Genomic DNA, 14,970 nt, shown 5'->3' on the forward strand with positions numbered 1-14,970 from the left:
GGTGTAACACCACATCAAGTTCTACTGTTGATTGCCAAATTGTTCCATTTCATTAAATCCATTTATATTGAGACATCTCCATAACTTGCTAACAATACCAATTTCCTTTGTGTTTGTCCTGCAGGATATTGGGGTCATGTACAGATCTCATGCAAGGTGTACGAGCTTTGATCATGGCCTCCAAAGATCTTCAGAAAGAGATTGTAGAGAGTGGACGTGTAAGTTACACCCATTTCCTCATATACACTTATTTATATATTTGCCTTAAGTGCATAACCCCAGCTGCTCCTCATTCTGTAGGGCAGTTTTCAATAAACAAAGCGTAATTGCAACATTGGACTCATTTTCATTGTGCAAATAAAATTCTGAGCTCTCTTTGCATGCATGGCATATTGACACCCCGCCACCCCGCCAGCTTTCCTTTAAACTTATCTTTATGATAGCAGCTACATCTTATTATAAAAACAGTGTTAGTTCATCCACAAGTGATCTCCAAACCACATAATGCCATGTGTAAATATTTTGTTGCATGCAGTTCATTAGGAAATAAAACTCATTGTATCTTCCCCCAGGGGGCAGCGTCACCTAAAGAATTCTATGCCAGGAACTCACGCTGGACGGAAGGTTTAATTTCTGCTTCAAAAGCAGTGGGTTTGGGAGCAACAGTCATGGTGTAAGTATAGACCGGTGATAGCTCACCCTTGTTTTCACAGAGTTTTATCAGCTAACTTTACCTTTTTCAGCCATTCTTGAGCCTGATGCAGACCATTGATAACAGGCTTCAGACTTTACTTAAGGGGTTAACTCCTTAGATGTTAAGCCATTGCACACCTGTTTGTAGAGCCATTTTTAGGCTTCTGCACTCATTGCATTGTTTTATCCTGATTTTTCTTTTCTATTTATTTTAAACTGTGATAATGCACTCTCAGGCCAAACAAACAGTGGATCGCTGTGAATATCCTTAGTATGATTAATATACATATTAGTGTATTAGTGGTTAGATCTGCACAGCTCTGAGCATATGAGCAGGCCAATCTTTGGTTTGTTCTTAGTTTGGCTGATCTGCATTAGTAAAAGTTGCACTTAATGAGAGGGTGCCTAAAGACCATTCACATTTTTTTTTTTACCTGCCCCTTACCCACTATTTCTTACTTATCTACTTGTATACTAATCCTCTTTTTTACCCAAAATGTAGACATCAATCATAAAATACAGAGACAGCTATCTTATTATTTTATTAGAGCCTATATTTTGGAACAGGAAAACTGGTTTAAGACATACTATTAGTTTTCTGGGCATAGTTCCAAGTTTGTAACCAAGAATATAATGATTTGTTACATATGGACACTTTCCTTATAGATTAGAAAGTTTGCCTTGGGTTCTCTGAGGCTTTTTTAAAATCTTTCTTACAACGTTCTCTCTGGTTACTAATCATTGTTACTTTATTATGTATATATATATATATATATATATATATATATATGTGTTTTTCTGTGTTGGGTGAAGATAATATGTGCAAATGTTTATGAAGAATGGTTAGAACTAAGGCTGATGCTGCCATAAGGCAGCACAGGCAGCCATCATAGGGCACCCCAGACAACTGGCAGTCACTAAGGGTTTTTATACAATCGTGTTGCTGTTTTGTACTGGCCATCCGCTAGTTTCTAAAATGCCCATTGCTACTTTTAGCGAGTAGCTGTCTTTTACAGAATGCCAAATTTCACTTTGAATCTCAGTCTGGCACTCTAGTAAGCTCATTTTTTATTTTCCACCTTGGTTCAACTCCATCAAATCTATCTTGTCTGCTAATTATATGTCCTCTTACTTGTCATCTAAAAATCTTCTAGATCACAACCTCTGTACAACAACTGTAAGGTTATTTTATTTTCACTATCATACATTGAAATCCCTACTTTCTTGTACATGCTAAATCATCCTTTTCAGGCTTTTGTTTTTCTTACACCAATGCTTCAAGATCGTAAGTTGTCGGATTTTGTGGAAATGTACTTGGTATTTAACTTATGTTACTAATTAGCTCTGATGAATAGTCTAATACAATGGTTGCCAAACCAGTAGTCATGGCCCACCAACAATCCAGGTTTTGTCAGTATCTCTACTGGAATAAACAAGGGAAATACATAAATCCTGGATTGTTGGTGGGCCATGATGACTGGTTTTGGAACCACTGGTCTAATAGAATATAGTTGCCCATTACTAACTACAATTTGAATAAATTAATAATAATTCTAGGTTGTTTCATCACCATTGTCATCATCTATTTACATTCCATTATCTGTTTCTTCCCCCATTCCTGTATTCCTCATTCTCTCCCCCTTTTCAGGGACGCTGCAGACCTTGTGGTCCAGGGACAGGGAAAGTTTGAAGACCTCATGGTGTGTTCCCATGAAATTGCCGCTAGCACGGCCCAGCTTGTTGCGGCTTCAAAGGTATGACGCTAACCCTGCCAATGAAAGGCATATTTAGACTGTATTAAAGATTCATAGAGCCCTAGTAACTAAACATTTTAGAAATTAAAAATGCAAATTCTCTGTTTTGAGCAGTTTATGTAAATGAGTAGTAATTAGTGTATAGCTTTCCTTCTTTTGAACCATTTGTTTGTGAAACACATGAAGACAATATTGTTACAGTTTCTATGCTAACATATGGCTTGTTTGCATCTGTTAAAGGACCCATAATTACTGTGTTTAATTGATGCTTGAAAAAAAGTGTGTGATTTTGCTTCATGCACATTATTTCCAGGATATGATGGTTTTATGGACAGATATACACGGTTATTCAGGAAAGCTGGGAATTCAAAGTGAATTTCAAATGTAAGGCAAAAATACGTAAACTGAATAAGATTGACTTGGAGAATATTGAAATTTCCAGCAATTCTTACTTTAGTGAAAAACCTTGGTAGTCTTCTGGCTATTGTTCTCTCAATTGCACAAGACTCAAACATGTCTAACAGTGTCCTGGCTGAGTTCACCTGATAACCAAGTTATGACATTGTAGGAAGTGCGAAGAATTCAGAACTTATGAGCAGTGCTGCAAATCATGATGTCATTCACTGATCCCAAACAAAAAAAGTTTACTGCTCATTTAAACAACTCAACATTCTTAATAAGGCATTGCAGAGGTCCATACAGGGATCTTCAACATGCCATACAGGGGTATCTTGAAGAGGAAGCCTTATGGATCTTTATCACTAGTGATGTCGCAAACATAAAATTTTCGGTTCGCGAACTTCCACAAATGTTCGCGAACCGCCATAGACTTCAATAGGCAGGCAAATTTTAAAACCCACAGGGACTCTTTCTGGCCACAATAGTGGTTGAAGGGAGGGGGGGGAGGAGACCTACTCTCCTTCCCTCCCCCCCCCCCGGCCCCCACCCCTGGGCGGCGGGTGGGGGCCATAAAGATAATGAGGGGGGGACATACTGTCCTCCCCCTCTCCGGCCCCCACCCCTGGGCGGCGGGTGGGGGCCATAATGGTAATAAGGGGGGGGACCTACTGTCCTCCCCCCCCGGCCCCACCCCTGAGCGGTGGGTGGGGGCCCTAAAATTAACAATAAGGGGGGACCTACTGTCCCCCCCGGCCCCCACCCCTGAGCGGTGGGTGGGGGCCCTAAAAATAACAATAAGGGGGACCTACTGTCCCCCCCCGTCCCTCTCTCCTGAGCGGTGGGTGGGGGCCCTAAAATTAACAATGAGGGGGTGACCTACTGTCCCCCCCGGCCCCCACCCCTGAGCGGTGGGTGGGGGCCCGAAAAATAACAATAAGGGGGGACCTACTGTCCCCGGCCCCCACCCCTGAGCGGTGGGTGGGGGCCCTAAAAATAACAATAAGGGGGGGCCTACTGTCCCCCCCCAGCCCCCACCCCTGAGCGGTGGGTGGGGGCCCTAAAAATAACATTAATGGGGGGCCTACTGTCCCCCCCCAGCCCCCACCCCTGAGTCACCCCTCCCCCCCCACAAATAAAAAATGATCCCCCTACCTTCCCCCTCACCCGAAAAATAATGAGGGGGGGACCTTTAACTAAAAACTCTATAAGCCTTCCCCCGCCCTGCAGAGCTCAGTCTGCGTGGAGCCCTCCATGGGTGAAGATGGATTTTTTTTTTTTATTGCGTCGGTTATTATGGTTTTTTATTTGGCTTTTTTGGGGCTGAAAAAATAAGATTTTAGAATAAAGAAAACATCGAATGGTAAGTTGTTTTTATCTAATTTTTTTACAGGTTTTTAGTTAAAGGCCCCCCCCCTCATTATTTTTAGGGTGAGGGGGGTAGGTAGGGGGATAATTTTTTTTGGGGGGGGAGGACAATAGCCCCCCCCTATTGGTATTTAGGGCCCCCACCCGCCACTCAGGGGTGGGGGCCGGGGGGGAGGACAATAGGTCCCCCTATTGGTATTTAGGGCCCCCACCCGCCGCTCAGGGGTGGGGGCCGGGGGGAAAAACAATAGGTCCCCCCCTATTGGTATTTAGGGCCCCCACCTGCCGCTCAGGGGTGGGGGCTGGGGGGGGAGGACAATAGGTCCTCCCCCCTTTTTTTACTTTAGGGCTCAGGGAGGGGGGACCGTTTTTTTTTTTTTTTAACAGTGAGCAGCCACAGTTTAATAGACATGCCCCTACTCGCGGTATTGCGAGTAGGGGCACAATTTACTAATACTAAGTAATTTTTACTCAGTATTAGTAAATTTGGCCACAAACCAAAAAAAAAAAAAAATAGGGGGCAGACCGAACATCGCATATGTTCGCCGTCTGTGGCGAACGCGAACACCCTATGTTCGCCAGGAACTATTCGCCAGCGAACCGTTCGGGACATCACTATTTATCACCCATTTACATGTTTTTTTTTTATCTTAGTAATAAACATCCTAGATTCATGTTTATATTTAGTTTGTTTTTTATTAATTTTTCACCATGTACATAATGCTATTTCTTCCAGGTAAAGTCTGAGAAGGACAGTGCTAATCTTGTCAAGCTTCAGCAGGCCTCCAGAGTTGTAAACCAAAATGCTGCTGGGGTAGTGGCGTCTACAAAGTTGGTCAAGTCCCAAATTGAAGAGAAAGGCAAGTGCAGTGGGTTGTGGGTTAAAAACTTTTTACTACGTCTAACGGGCATTTATTTGTTCGTTTCTTGTGATAGTTTGTCTTCAGCTCTAATTATTGATAATGATTGTTTTTGAATTACAGTTCTCTCATCACTGGTGTGTGTTTTGTCTGAGAAATCCCATTTAACATCAGATATTTTGTCTTTTCTTCTAACCGCTATCCTTCTCCCATTTCTCACAGACACAATGGATTTTTCCAGCGTGACACTTACCCAGATCAAACGACAGGAGATGGATTCTCAGGTAACAGCTTGATTTTCGGCTACTATAAGTTCAGCAAAGTATTCTGTATTATTATTAGTTTATATATTTACGTAATTATATATTGGATGTAAAAAGAAAATGGTCTAGGCGCTCTCTATTATATGTATATTATATATTATTTATATAAGATGCTTTGTAAATACTAGGAAAAAAATGTTACTAAGTTTTAAATTTTTTATTTTTTTTTGAGTAAAAGTGTTGGCTATGACCCGGATATTCTTTGGTAAAGATATTCTTTGTATCCAATAAAACATACATGTAACTGAGTCAGCTTCGGGTATACAGGTAGTCTGGGACTCTGTTGGTGAAATTACCACCAGCGAATGTATGGATTGAAAATGGAACAATTCCTCAACATCTTTCTGCCTCCTCAAGAATAGCATTTGCAACATTATTTAAGTATGCTTAATTACAGCCATCCACCCAAAACAAAATGCATCACATTAGCATTCAAGAACGCACAGCATTGTGTTTAATTTGGGGGACATACAGCCATCTTTGTAGTTTTCAAACAAGAAAAATATTAAGTGTCAGCGGTAGGATGCAAGCATTTGCATGCAAACCTCCACTGAATCTATACACTAGAAAGACACTCCAGGTGTCCAAAAAAACCAGATATGAAACAAAAGGACAATTCCTCTCAGAACTAACTGATAGGAAGTTTCTCCTGGAATAGTAACAGTATCATTTTAGAAATAAATGTAACAAATGCTATATAACAAACCACGGTCAAATAATAATAATAATAATCACCAGTCTAATAAGGCTAAACCTCCACCTATTACTAGGAACCAGGCCAAACCTAGGTTAAATTAAATTAGAACAACGTCCAGTATTAGGCTTTATTCAGTGTTGAAAAAAGTGGAAGTTATAATTAGGGAACAAATGTGACAAGAGCTACTTAGATCTGCTCACACAATTCTCCAGTACCTATTTTACATCCCTAGGTGTAGAAGGGAGTAATAGGACTTAAATACGATCTAAATATCAGTGAGTACAGGCTGTAACCTGTCTAGGGTCAGTGGGTACAACATTATCCAAATGTATTGAGAGGTAACAAGAAACAGAGTATAGTTAGATAATAACCATTTTGAGAGCCAAAATGCTCAAATCACCATATGTAAAAAAAACATTTAAGTGCCCATTTAAAAAAAAAAAAACTCCAAATTGCCCGACGCGCGTTTTGGTGCAAAACATGTGCACCTGTTTTGCACCAAAATGCGAATCGGGCAATTTGGAAGTTACAGCCTATTACTCACCTGTCAGATATTTAGATCGTATTTAAGTCCTATTACTCCCTTCTACACCTAGGGATTTCCAATAGGTACTGGAGAACTGTGTGAGCAGATTTAAGTAGCTCTTATCACATTTCTTCCCTTATTATAACTTCCACTTTTGGCAACACTCAATAAAGCCTAATAGTTAACGTTGTTCTAATTTAATTTAACCTAGGTTTGGGCTGGATCCTAGTAATTGGTGGAGGTTTAGAGGAATGATTATTTTGGTTCATCTTTGTAGTTTTCCCTGTTCATTGGACACAGCACATAGAGTATACTGCTAGATGAGCTGGGTAATAACTATCATCACAGTAAAATGAGACTCTGCCGTTTAGACAGAATCCTTCTATAAAAGGTCCATGTATCAATGGAACAAGCACTGCATTATAAGGCAAATCTTGCTGCTCCTATTTGACACGAGGTAAACATATTGAGTGATGAGGATATCTTTGATTTCAATGCAATAAACAATCCAATATTTACACTGGTTTGTCCTTGACAGGTTCGAGTCCTGGAGCTTGAAAACCAATTGCAAAAGGAAAGAGAGAAACTAGGAGAACTCCGGAAAAAACACTATGAACTTGCAGGAGTCTCAGAGGGCTGGGGAAATGGTAAGCTATTGAAATTTAGAAGACTACACATACACTTTGTTCATATTTTCTCTGTTGCTCTTGCTCTCTTGACCCAGGTTATCAAGAGTTATCAAGTTTATTCTGTACTCCTTTGACCCAGACTTGATCTTGACTTCTCTTTTGGACTATTTCCAAGGACTGGGAAATCTATCCACTGTCTCCAATTCTCATGAGATACTATTAAGATTCAAGTCTTATGAGTTATGCCAAAATGCAGTGCTGCTAAACTCTATGTGGAGCTCTTAATTGGCTACCCATTGAGTTCTTGCTATGCTACCACTTTTGGATATAGATTTCCTTGTGTATATAAACATTAACCCCTTTGCAACGTTGAATGGAAGTTTTCCATCATGTGATTCCTACCCTTGAGGACGCATAGCGGAACATTTAAATTAACAACAGATTGCCATGTTCCTTAAAATCGTGGGGTTAATGTTGTTGTTGGGTGCCTCGGTGTCCAAGGCAGACCAGCAGATGCAAATGTAAATGTTCCAGTCCATGTGATCACTGTGACAGCCAGTGCTGCTGAGAATTTGATCCACCTCCCTCCACCTTATTGTGAGTTGTGAAGTGGAGAGTGACTGATTGGTGGGCTACTTGGTGTCCTTGTTTGAAGAAATTAGTATTGAAGTATCCAGACCCCCCTTTAACCCTATTTTTCTTTTTTTTCCAAATAACCCTTTTCCTGCCCTTTTATCACTGCTTGACCTTATTTTGTTTTTGTTTATTTTTTACCCTCCGGAGTGAAATTAGCATATTTTTTTATTTCAATAGTTTTGAATTGGGGATTTAGTTAGCTGGGGATTTAGTGTTAGGCTAGTTAGTGGTTGTAGCGGAACTCCCTGTACCCCGGCTGGGTACCTCCGTCAAGGACTGCTTACGAGCTGGAACAGGGGAAAACCTTGCCATGGCTTGACCCCATGGGGTCCTCCTGGCGCCTCTCCATTCTGGAACAGGATAGGGGACTAGCTCTATTCCCTCCCAGGGACTGGACGACACAGTCCTGGGAGCTGTAGTCCTTACAAGGACTTTTCCTGCTGAATCCCCCACGAGCTGGAAAAAGCTGGATCAGTGATTAGCCCGTTCCCCTCCCAGTAACTAGATGACACATATTTCTGGGAGTACAACTGGTTTAATGTATCTAAACACAGCCTTTTTATACACAAACCCCAGCAGGGGGCCTCTATTGTCTTCACCACAAGCCCCTCCTAGGAATCTCTGGGAGATAATTGCGTTAAAGACTGGTAAGCTAATTATCTCTCAGGAACAGAGAGGCAAACACAAAAATATAAAAACATAAAAATACCCCAAAACATAATAAAAACATAAAATAACCCCACAAATAATACATCATTAAATAGCCCTGATCTGAGCACCCAAGTTCTCCAAATAGCGCTCAGATACATGCAGTGTATGGGAAATGCTGCCGTGTTAAAGTTCTGACCGGCCACACACGTGGTCCTTTTCCCTAAAATAGATCCAGGGCACTACATAAAATGTCCGTATGAAACCCCAGGTGATGGTGACTACCACCACAGTGGTGAAAAGTAAAAAAAAAAAGGTTAAATGAAAGTTTAAATAAGTAGAAAAGTTAAGAAAAAAAGTTTTTTTAAAATGTAAAAATAAATACGGTATTTACTTAAAGATTAGCTGTACACCATGCTTGGGAAATTTAGTGCCGAGGTGGCATACAGAATTTTAACAACCTAGTGCCGAGGTGGCATACAGAATTTTAACCCATTATGAACATATTTAACCCCTTAAGGACACATGACATGTGTAACATGTCATGATTCCCTTTTATTCCAGAAGTTTGGTTCTTAAGGGGTTAAAGTTTTCCACACTCTGGGCGAATACATGTTAACATCTAAATGCCATTTATATGTTTTTTTAATTGGTCTTTTGTTTAAAAGTTAGAGATGCTGAGGAGGTTCAGGGCCAAGGAGACCGCTGACTGACTATTTTATTACTTTTCAAAACTTTATTTAGTTAATTGGGGCGGGTGGTAGTTTGTGGGAACTTTAGTCTTACATTAGTTGGGGTTAAAAAACAACAAATAAATACATTAAGAAATAGAAAAAAAAACATTGTTTGTAACATTATTTAGTTAAAGTTCTTGTTTAAAAATGTTTAAAATACTTAGGAGGTTCAGCACCGAAGAGGCTTACAAAATCTGACAGTGGACTCAGATGACAGACAGTGCCTCAGAACGTGATGCAGATTACAGCAATGATTACTTTTTGTCTCATTCTGCTTAAACCACAGCAGAAAGACTTGATTCCCATAGCATTGCCAACAATGCAGATGACTGGGTACCACCTGATGTGCGCCAAATATTAAACCTTTCACAGCAAGTAGTAATTTGCTTGTTCATAATTTGAATTGATGAGCTGCTTATATTTAAGAGTAGATAAGACTTTGAGAGATAATTTGAGAGCTAACATGCTCTAAAATGAGACATAGGAAAAGCATCAACTTTGGAAAAATATGAAATTGGCGTATCTCAAACTTTTTGCTTCAACATCCACAATGTACCCCATGTAAGAAATGGACCCAGGGCCAAATTTCAAAGTTTGAAGAAAAAAAAAAAAGCTTAAATGGCTGTGTCTCAAATTACCCCCTTCAACATCCACATGTACCTGGCAATGGTACTCTCGGGGGTATTACTGTACTCAGACAACATAGCTAAGCCACATATGAAGTGCTATATTGCCATACCACACATAAGGATTGAAAAATATGCAGTAAAATCTCAAAGTGTGTGTCAAATAGGCATAAAAATGCTTATTACCACTACACTTAATACAAACTAGAGAAAAAATGATCCCACGCTAAGGTTCAAAATATGCCTTTTGAAGTTCCCTGGGGTGTCTTCTTTAATAAAGGGCAGGCCTTTGTGGGGTAGTTTGAATTAGCAGGCCCTTTGTGTTGTAGTTTGAATGCTCCAAAATGGGAAACGGACCCAGCGTCAAAATTCGAATTTTGAAAATCAAAAAAACTGGAATGGATGTATCTCAATTTTTTTTTTTTATTTTTTTTGCAGTGCATGAGAGTATAACATACAAGCTTGAGGTACCCCAACATCAATCCTCAAGCGTATCATCCCATGTTACATTTGAGGCATTAGCGAGATGTGCACAATTTTATAATAGAAACAATTAATAAACAGGGTCGTACAAAATATGTCAGTGGGTATAACAGTATGGGAAGAAAGAAATCGGCTTAAGAAGCTGACATGTAGTTAGCCTAGTTAATGTGTGTAGAACATGCTAGGTAAGTTTCCAGTAATTAGGAGACAAGAGAAAATGGGACAGGTGGGTGGACTGCCAGGCTCTGAGGGTAGTTAGAAAGCCACTGGGTTTTGGTTAAATCATGAAATAAACATTAGGTGAAATCATTAGAGAGAGGCTATATGAGAATGAAAAAACACAGGGTGTTTTCACATTTTACTGCTGTAGTAGCAGGAGAGTAGAGTCCTGTGTGGCAGGAGGCTTGCAAAAGGCTTCATCGATGCCACAGGGTGGTCACAGGGTTTGGGACAGTTCCTTGCCAGGATCGATATGTTTCACATCCAGCCCATGTTTGTGCAGACTTTGCAGAGTGATTAGCAGGTTCGGGCGGAGTATGCCACAAAGCATATTGTCCCTGTTCCCGCAGCTCCAGGCCTTAAAGGGGCTAGTGCCTCATGTTCATCGGTCCCCCATCCATCAGTGGTGGGATCTCGTGCCCACCGGATCCCCAATGCTCAGGTATCCCCATGGGTATATGGACGGCTGCCCAGACTTCGCTCCGGGTGGACCCCCAGACCAGAAAGAGAACAGGTGTTGCTGTAATCTGCAGATACTTGCGGGGTAGCAGAAGGGGTGGGTGAGAGATTGGCTGTTAATATACCATTAGGTAAATAGCCTCTGATGTCTTCTTTATATAAATCTGGCTATTAAGCTTACTACAAAAATAATGAGAATGTATATATGTATATGTCAACTTATGAGAATGTATATGTCAACTTAAACAAAAAACCCTAATTACAGAGGTGATAGGTGAAACTATTCAGTGCCTAAAATACAAAGCAGCTCAAACACATCAAGTGGAATACCCTTTTTTTTCCACAATAAATTAACAATATATAGAAAAGTAGTGTAAAATACACACCCTAGAGCAGTGTTTCCCAACCCAGTCCTCAAGGCACACCTACCAGTCCAGGATTTAAGGATTACCCAGTTTTGTCTAAGGTGTTTTTTCTTTTTTTTTTCTAAAAACACCTTAGACAAAACTGGGTAATCCTTAAATCCTGGACTGGTAGGTGTGCCTTGAGGACTGGGTTGGGAAACACTGCCCTAGAGGAGCGCTAATACAAATATAAGTGATAGAGGGGTTCACTTACCTCCACAACTTTGTGTTGTCTTCAATTCAGGAATATGCTTTTAAACACACAATGACGGGAACAAAGAGATAAAAAACATATAGTGTAGATGGTTTTAATGAAAATGAGTGATGAAAGTAAAAACTGAAACCACTCACATGGTCTGGAGCCTATATAATATTGGCTCCGTACATACGCCTATGTGCTCTTTGGGCAGCAACACACCCCTTCCTCTGAGATGCTCTCCTAGTTGAGAGCCTTATAATCCTGGCTCTGAGGGTGGTCAGCGATGTGCCAGTATGAAAGAATGGCACTTCCCTGTAAAGACTCCGAGAGGCTCCAAGGACTTCAATGGATAAAGAAAATGTATTGATTCTAAATAAAAAGTAAATATAAAACCAGAAATTTGGAGTATAAAAATTGTAAATAAAAGTCCAAATAAAAGTCCAAATCAGCCGAAACGCACTTCACTCATTTGTGAGCTTCCTCAGTCAGCTGTATATGTCACATTAAATTAAAGTTGTTTTGGCCTTTAAAAAAAACAAAAAACAAAAAAAAACATATAATATGTGTTGGTGCAATAAATTAGAAAAATGCATATTGCAGTTTAACACAAGCAGCAAAAAAAAGTCAAGCTTGTGAACCTGTGTCCTTAAGGGTTTAATATAACAGTTTTTCTATGGTTTTTACGTTATTTGCAGATGCAGAATAAGCTGGACCACGGCTTTTTATCACAATGCTGAATGCACACACAGCGGCAATCCCAGACTTGGAAAGCACACGTATCGCATTCAATACAAACCTCTCCAACAAAGCCAGGACTATCTGGTACTGAGTATTCCCAACGGCCCACAGAAGTGGCAGAGGAGGGATGGCGGCAGTGAAGCAGCGTGGGGGCACAAGAGGGAAGCCAACAACAAGACAATACCATTATATTGCCCATCACGCTCCAAACCACCTCTCCCCTTCAACATGCTTGGATGTCAAAGAAATTCTCTGTTTCTTGTTGTGTATTATAGTTTAGCATTTAACATCACCAATATGAGAACAATGGAACTAACTGACAGGTGATAAAATGATACTTTATTGCCGTCTGGGTGACAAGTGTTAAGCCATCTTCGGCGCATTAATAATATTCCAGAATTCTTAATGGCATCAATGTGTGGAATAGAATGGTGTGGATTCAGTGAGGTAGCAGAAGGGCAGTGTTTCAACCTTTGCAAAAGGTAAAACTAGAGCACTTACTGTTCAGTTTTTTTTTTTATATGCAAATGACTGACACATAATCAGAGTCAGTAACCTGCTTAAAGAATGCTCCTGTATGATGGGAAACCTTATGGCATCCTACTAGGAGCCTGTGTTAGGACCACAGATATTACAAGAGGGATGGTATTACGAACCACAGAAGCCTGTTCTCAGGAACACTTATTCTGAAATGCAATCCATCAGTTGTACTGATAGTATTGGTGCTGCAAACATAATCACAAGGTGGAGACTGATTCAAAAGTGATGGGAATAAGACGGGGTCTATGCATCTTTAGAAGACATTTTTCCAGCTTTAATATTGCTAACTGGGGATGATTTGCTGTGACGATATAAAATACAAAAGATGGTGGTAATGTGCAGTGTAGTGATCTTAGCCATGGTAATTTGGAGTGTTGCAGGAGAAGACACCACCACATCATCACTTTGTGCACACATTAAGAAGTAACCAATGTAGGACAAAACTCTTCATCAATTATCTCTGATTATGGTGCTTCTGGTTCACAACCCCGGGTCCTGTAGCGTCCTACACAGCCATAAATACAGAAACATCGGTAGATGTTCCTTTAGGCAGTAATTCTGAGCACACTGTGAGATTAACAGGAGGCACATCATGTAGTCCATGGTGTATTGACTTCACGTGTCTGCCAATGTGATGTGTGACACAACTACATGTCATCCATTCACATGAATAAACCATATTCCTTTTTTTTTTTTTCTGTCCTTTTTTTTTGTGCAAAAGTGTGTCTTCTCTCTTTCAATCAACCATGTAACCTCTTCTATTTAAGTATGGTCTCAAGTCTTCCTATGAGATCGGTTGACAAAGCCAAGGATTCTGTATTTATTTCAATTTTGAATCATTCTGGATAATTGTATACCTGACATCCATAGATTTTCAGACAGATACATAAGTAATAAAGTGATTGAGTTTTAATCTGGTATGATAAAAAGTATTGCTTTGTTAAAATAAACAACTGCTCCTTTAAAAGTATGATCAATAAGATATACTAAAGGGAAAATAATCTAGCTCTATAGTTGCATACTGTAGCAAAGCTGTTGATAAATGTTGTTGGGATATTATGCCCCATCAAAGGGGTAGTCCAACATCATAGCAAGTTATGCTAATATTATGAGTTACGCAGCAAGGTGGTCCTCTCTGAGTCTCCTTACAAGTTTTCTTATAACTATAGTGATTTGCAAAAATTACTGCAGCTATAATCCTACCTCTTTTCTTCCACACATCAGAAGAGGAAGTTCTACTTCCTCCCCTGACTGTACAAGTATTTGTACTGCATGCACATGCTGCATAGATAGATGATATTCAAGTCCTCACCTGCCTTCATCGGCCTTGATTAAGATCCTGAACTTTAGCTGTTGCTAATTATATAGGGTTGTTCTTTTAGGAGTACTGGTTGAGCGTAATAGGAATTGCTTACAAAAGAGTGTCTAAAATCCTATGTGTTAACGAGATTCTGTTTACAGTAATCTAGGATGCAACATGTATGTTTTTGGATTTTTAGCTCCTTTAGTCCACTTTTTTCTTTTCTAGGCACATATTATATTTTGACAGCAAGTGGTAGGTGGTGGGGAATTTGCTTTCTAAGGCCTATTTGTCTATTTTTTCTAAAGAGAATTTCTGTGGAATGGCATCTTTTTATCCCATGTTTGGGTGCCCCTTATTTTAGGAGAATTTTTTTTTTTTTGTATTTCTTCATTTATTTTTAGCATTTACATCATACGTGCACCTATCATGTCAAATTACCCAATACCCGTAGAGGAAGGATGGGACATAAAGCTGTCTTTTCTCTACTTCTCTAGTTTTTGTTATCTTGTTATATTTCACAATGAACTAAGACTTGTTTACTGACTACCCCTAGGTCCCCAATAATGTACATTTACAAACCCTGGAGCCTGTGTAAAAAATGTTTTAAAGCTAACTTAGCTAACTAATTCACATGTTATATCCCCTTAACAAGTTTTTTTTGAAAAATTAAATTACCTCCAATTGCTGCAAGTAATACGACAAATGAATGCAACCTATGCAAAATGCCTGATTGGA

The 14,970-nt window shown here is 39.8% G+C and overlaps 1 protein-coding gene across 1 annotated transcript in view; it reads left to right on the forward strand.

The window, feature by feature from the left end:
- Positions 1-13,845, forward strand: part of HIP1 (huntingtin interacting protein 1) — a 93,599-nt gene extending 79,754 nt beyond the window's left edge. Inside the window, exons 24-30 of the mRNA XM_063449719.1 lie at positions 125-218; positions 573-673; positions 2,342-2,447; positions 4,948-5,071; positions 5,294-5,355; positions 7,156-7,264; positions 12,350-13,845. Coding sequence (XP_063305789.1) covers positions 125-218; positions 573-673; positions 2,342-2,447; positions 4,948-5,071; positions 5,294-5,355; positions 7,156-7,264; positions 12,350-12,360 — 607 coding nt within the window. The 3' untranslated portion in view covers positions 12,361-13,845. The remainder of the gene's footprint in view (positions 1-124; positions 219-572; positions 674-2,341; positions 2,448-4,947; positions 5,072-5,293; positions 5,356-7,155; positions 7,265-12,349) is intronic.
- The last annotated feature ends 1,125 nt before the right edge of the window (positions 13,846-14,970 follow it).

This window comes from Pelobates fuscus, chromosome 1, assembly GCF_036172605.1.
Source record: "Pelobates fuscus isolate aPelFus1 chromosome 1, aPelFus1.pri, whole genome shotgun sequence".
NCBI lineage: Eukaryota > Metazoa > Chordata > Amphibia > Anura > Pelobatidae > Pelobates > Pelobates fuscus.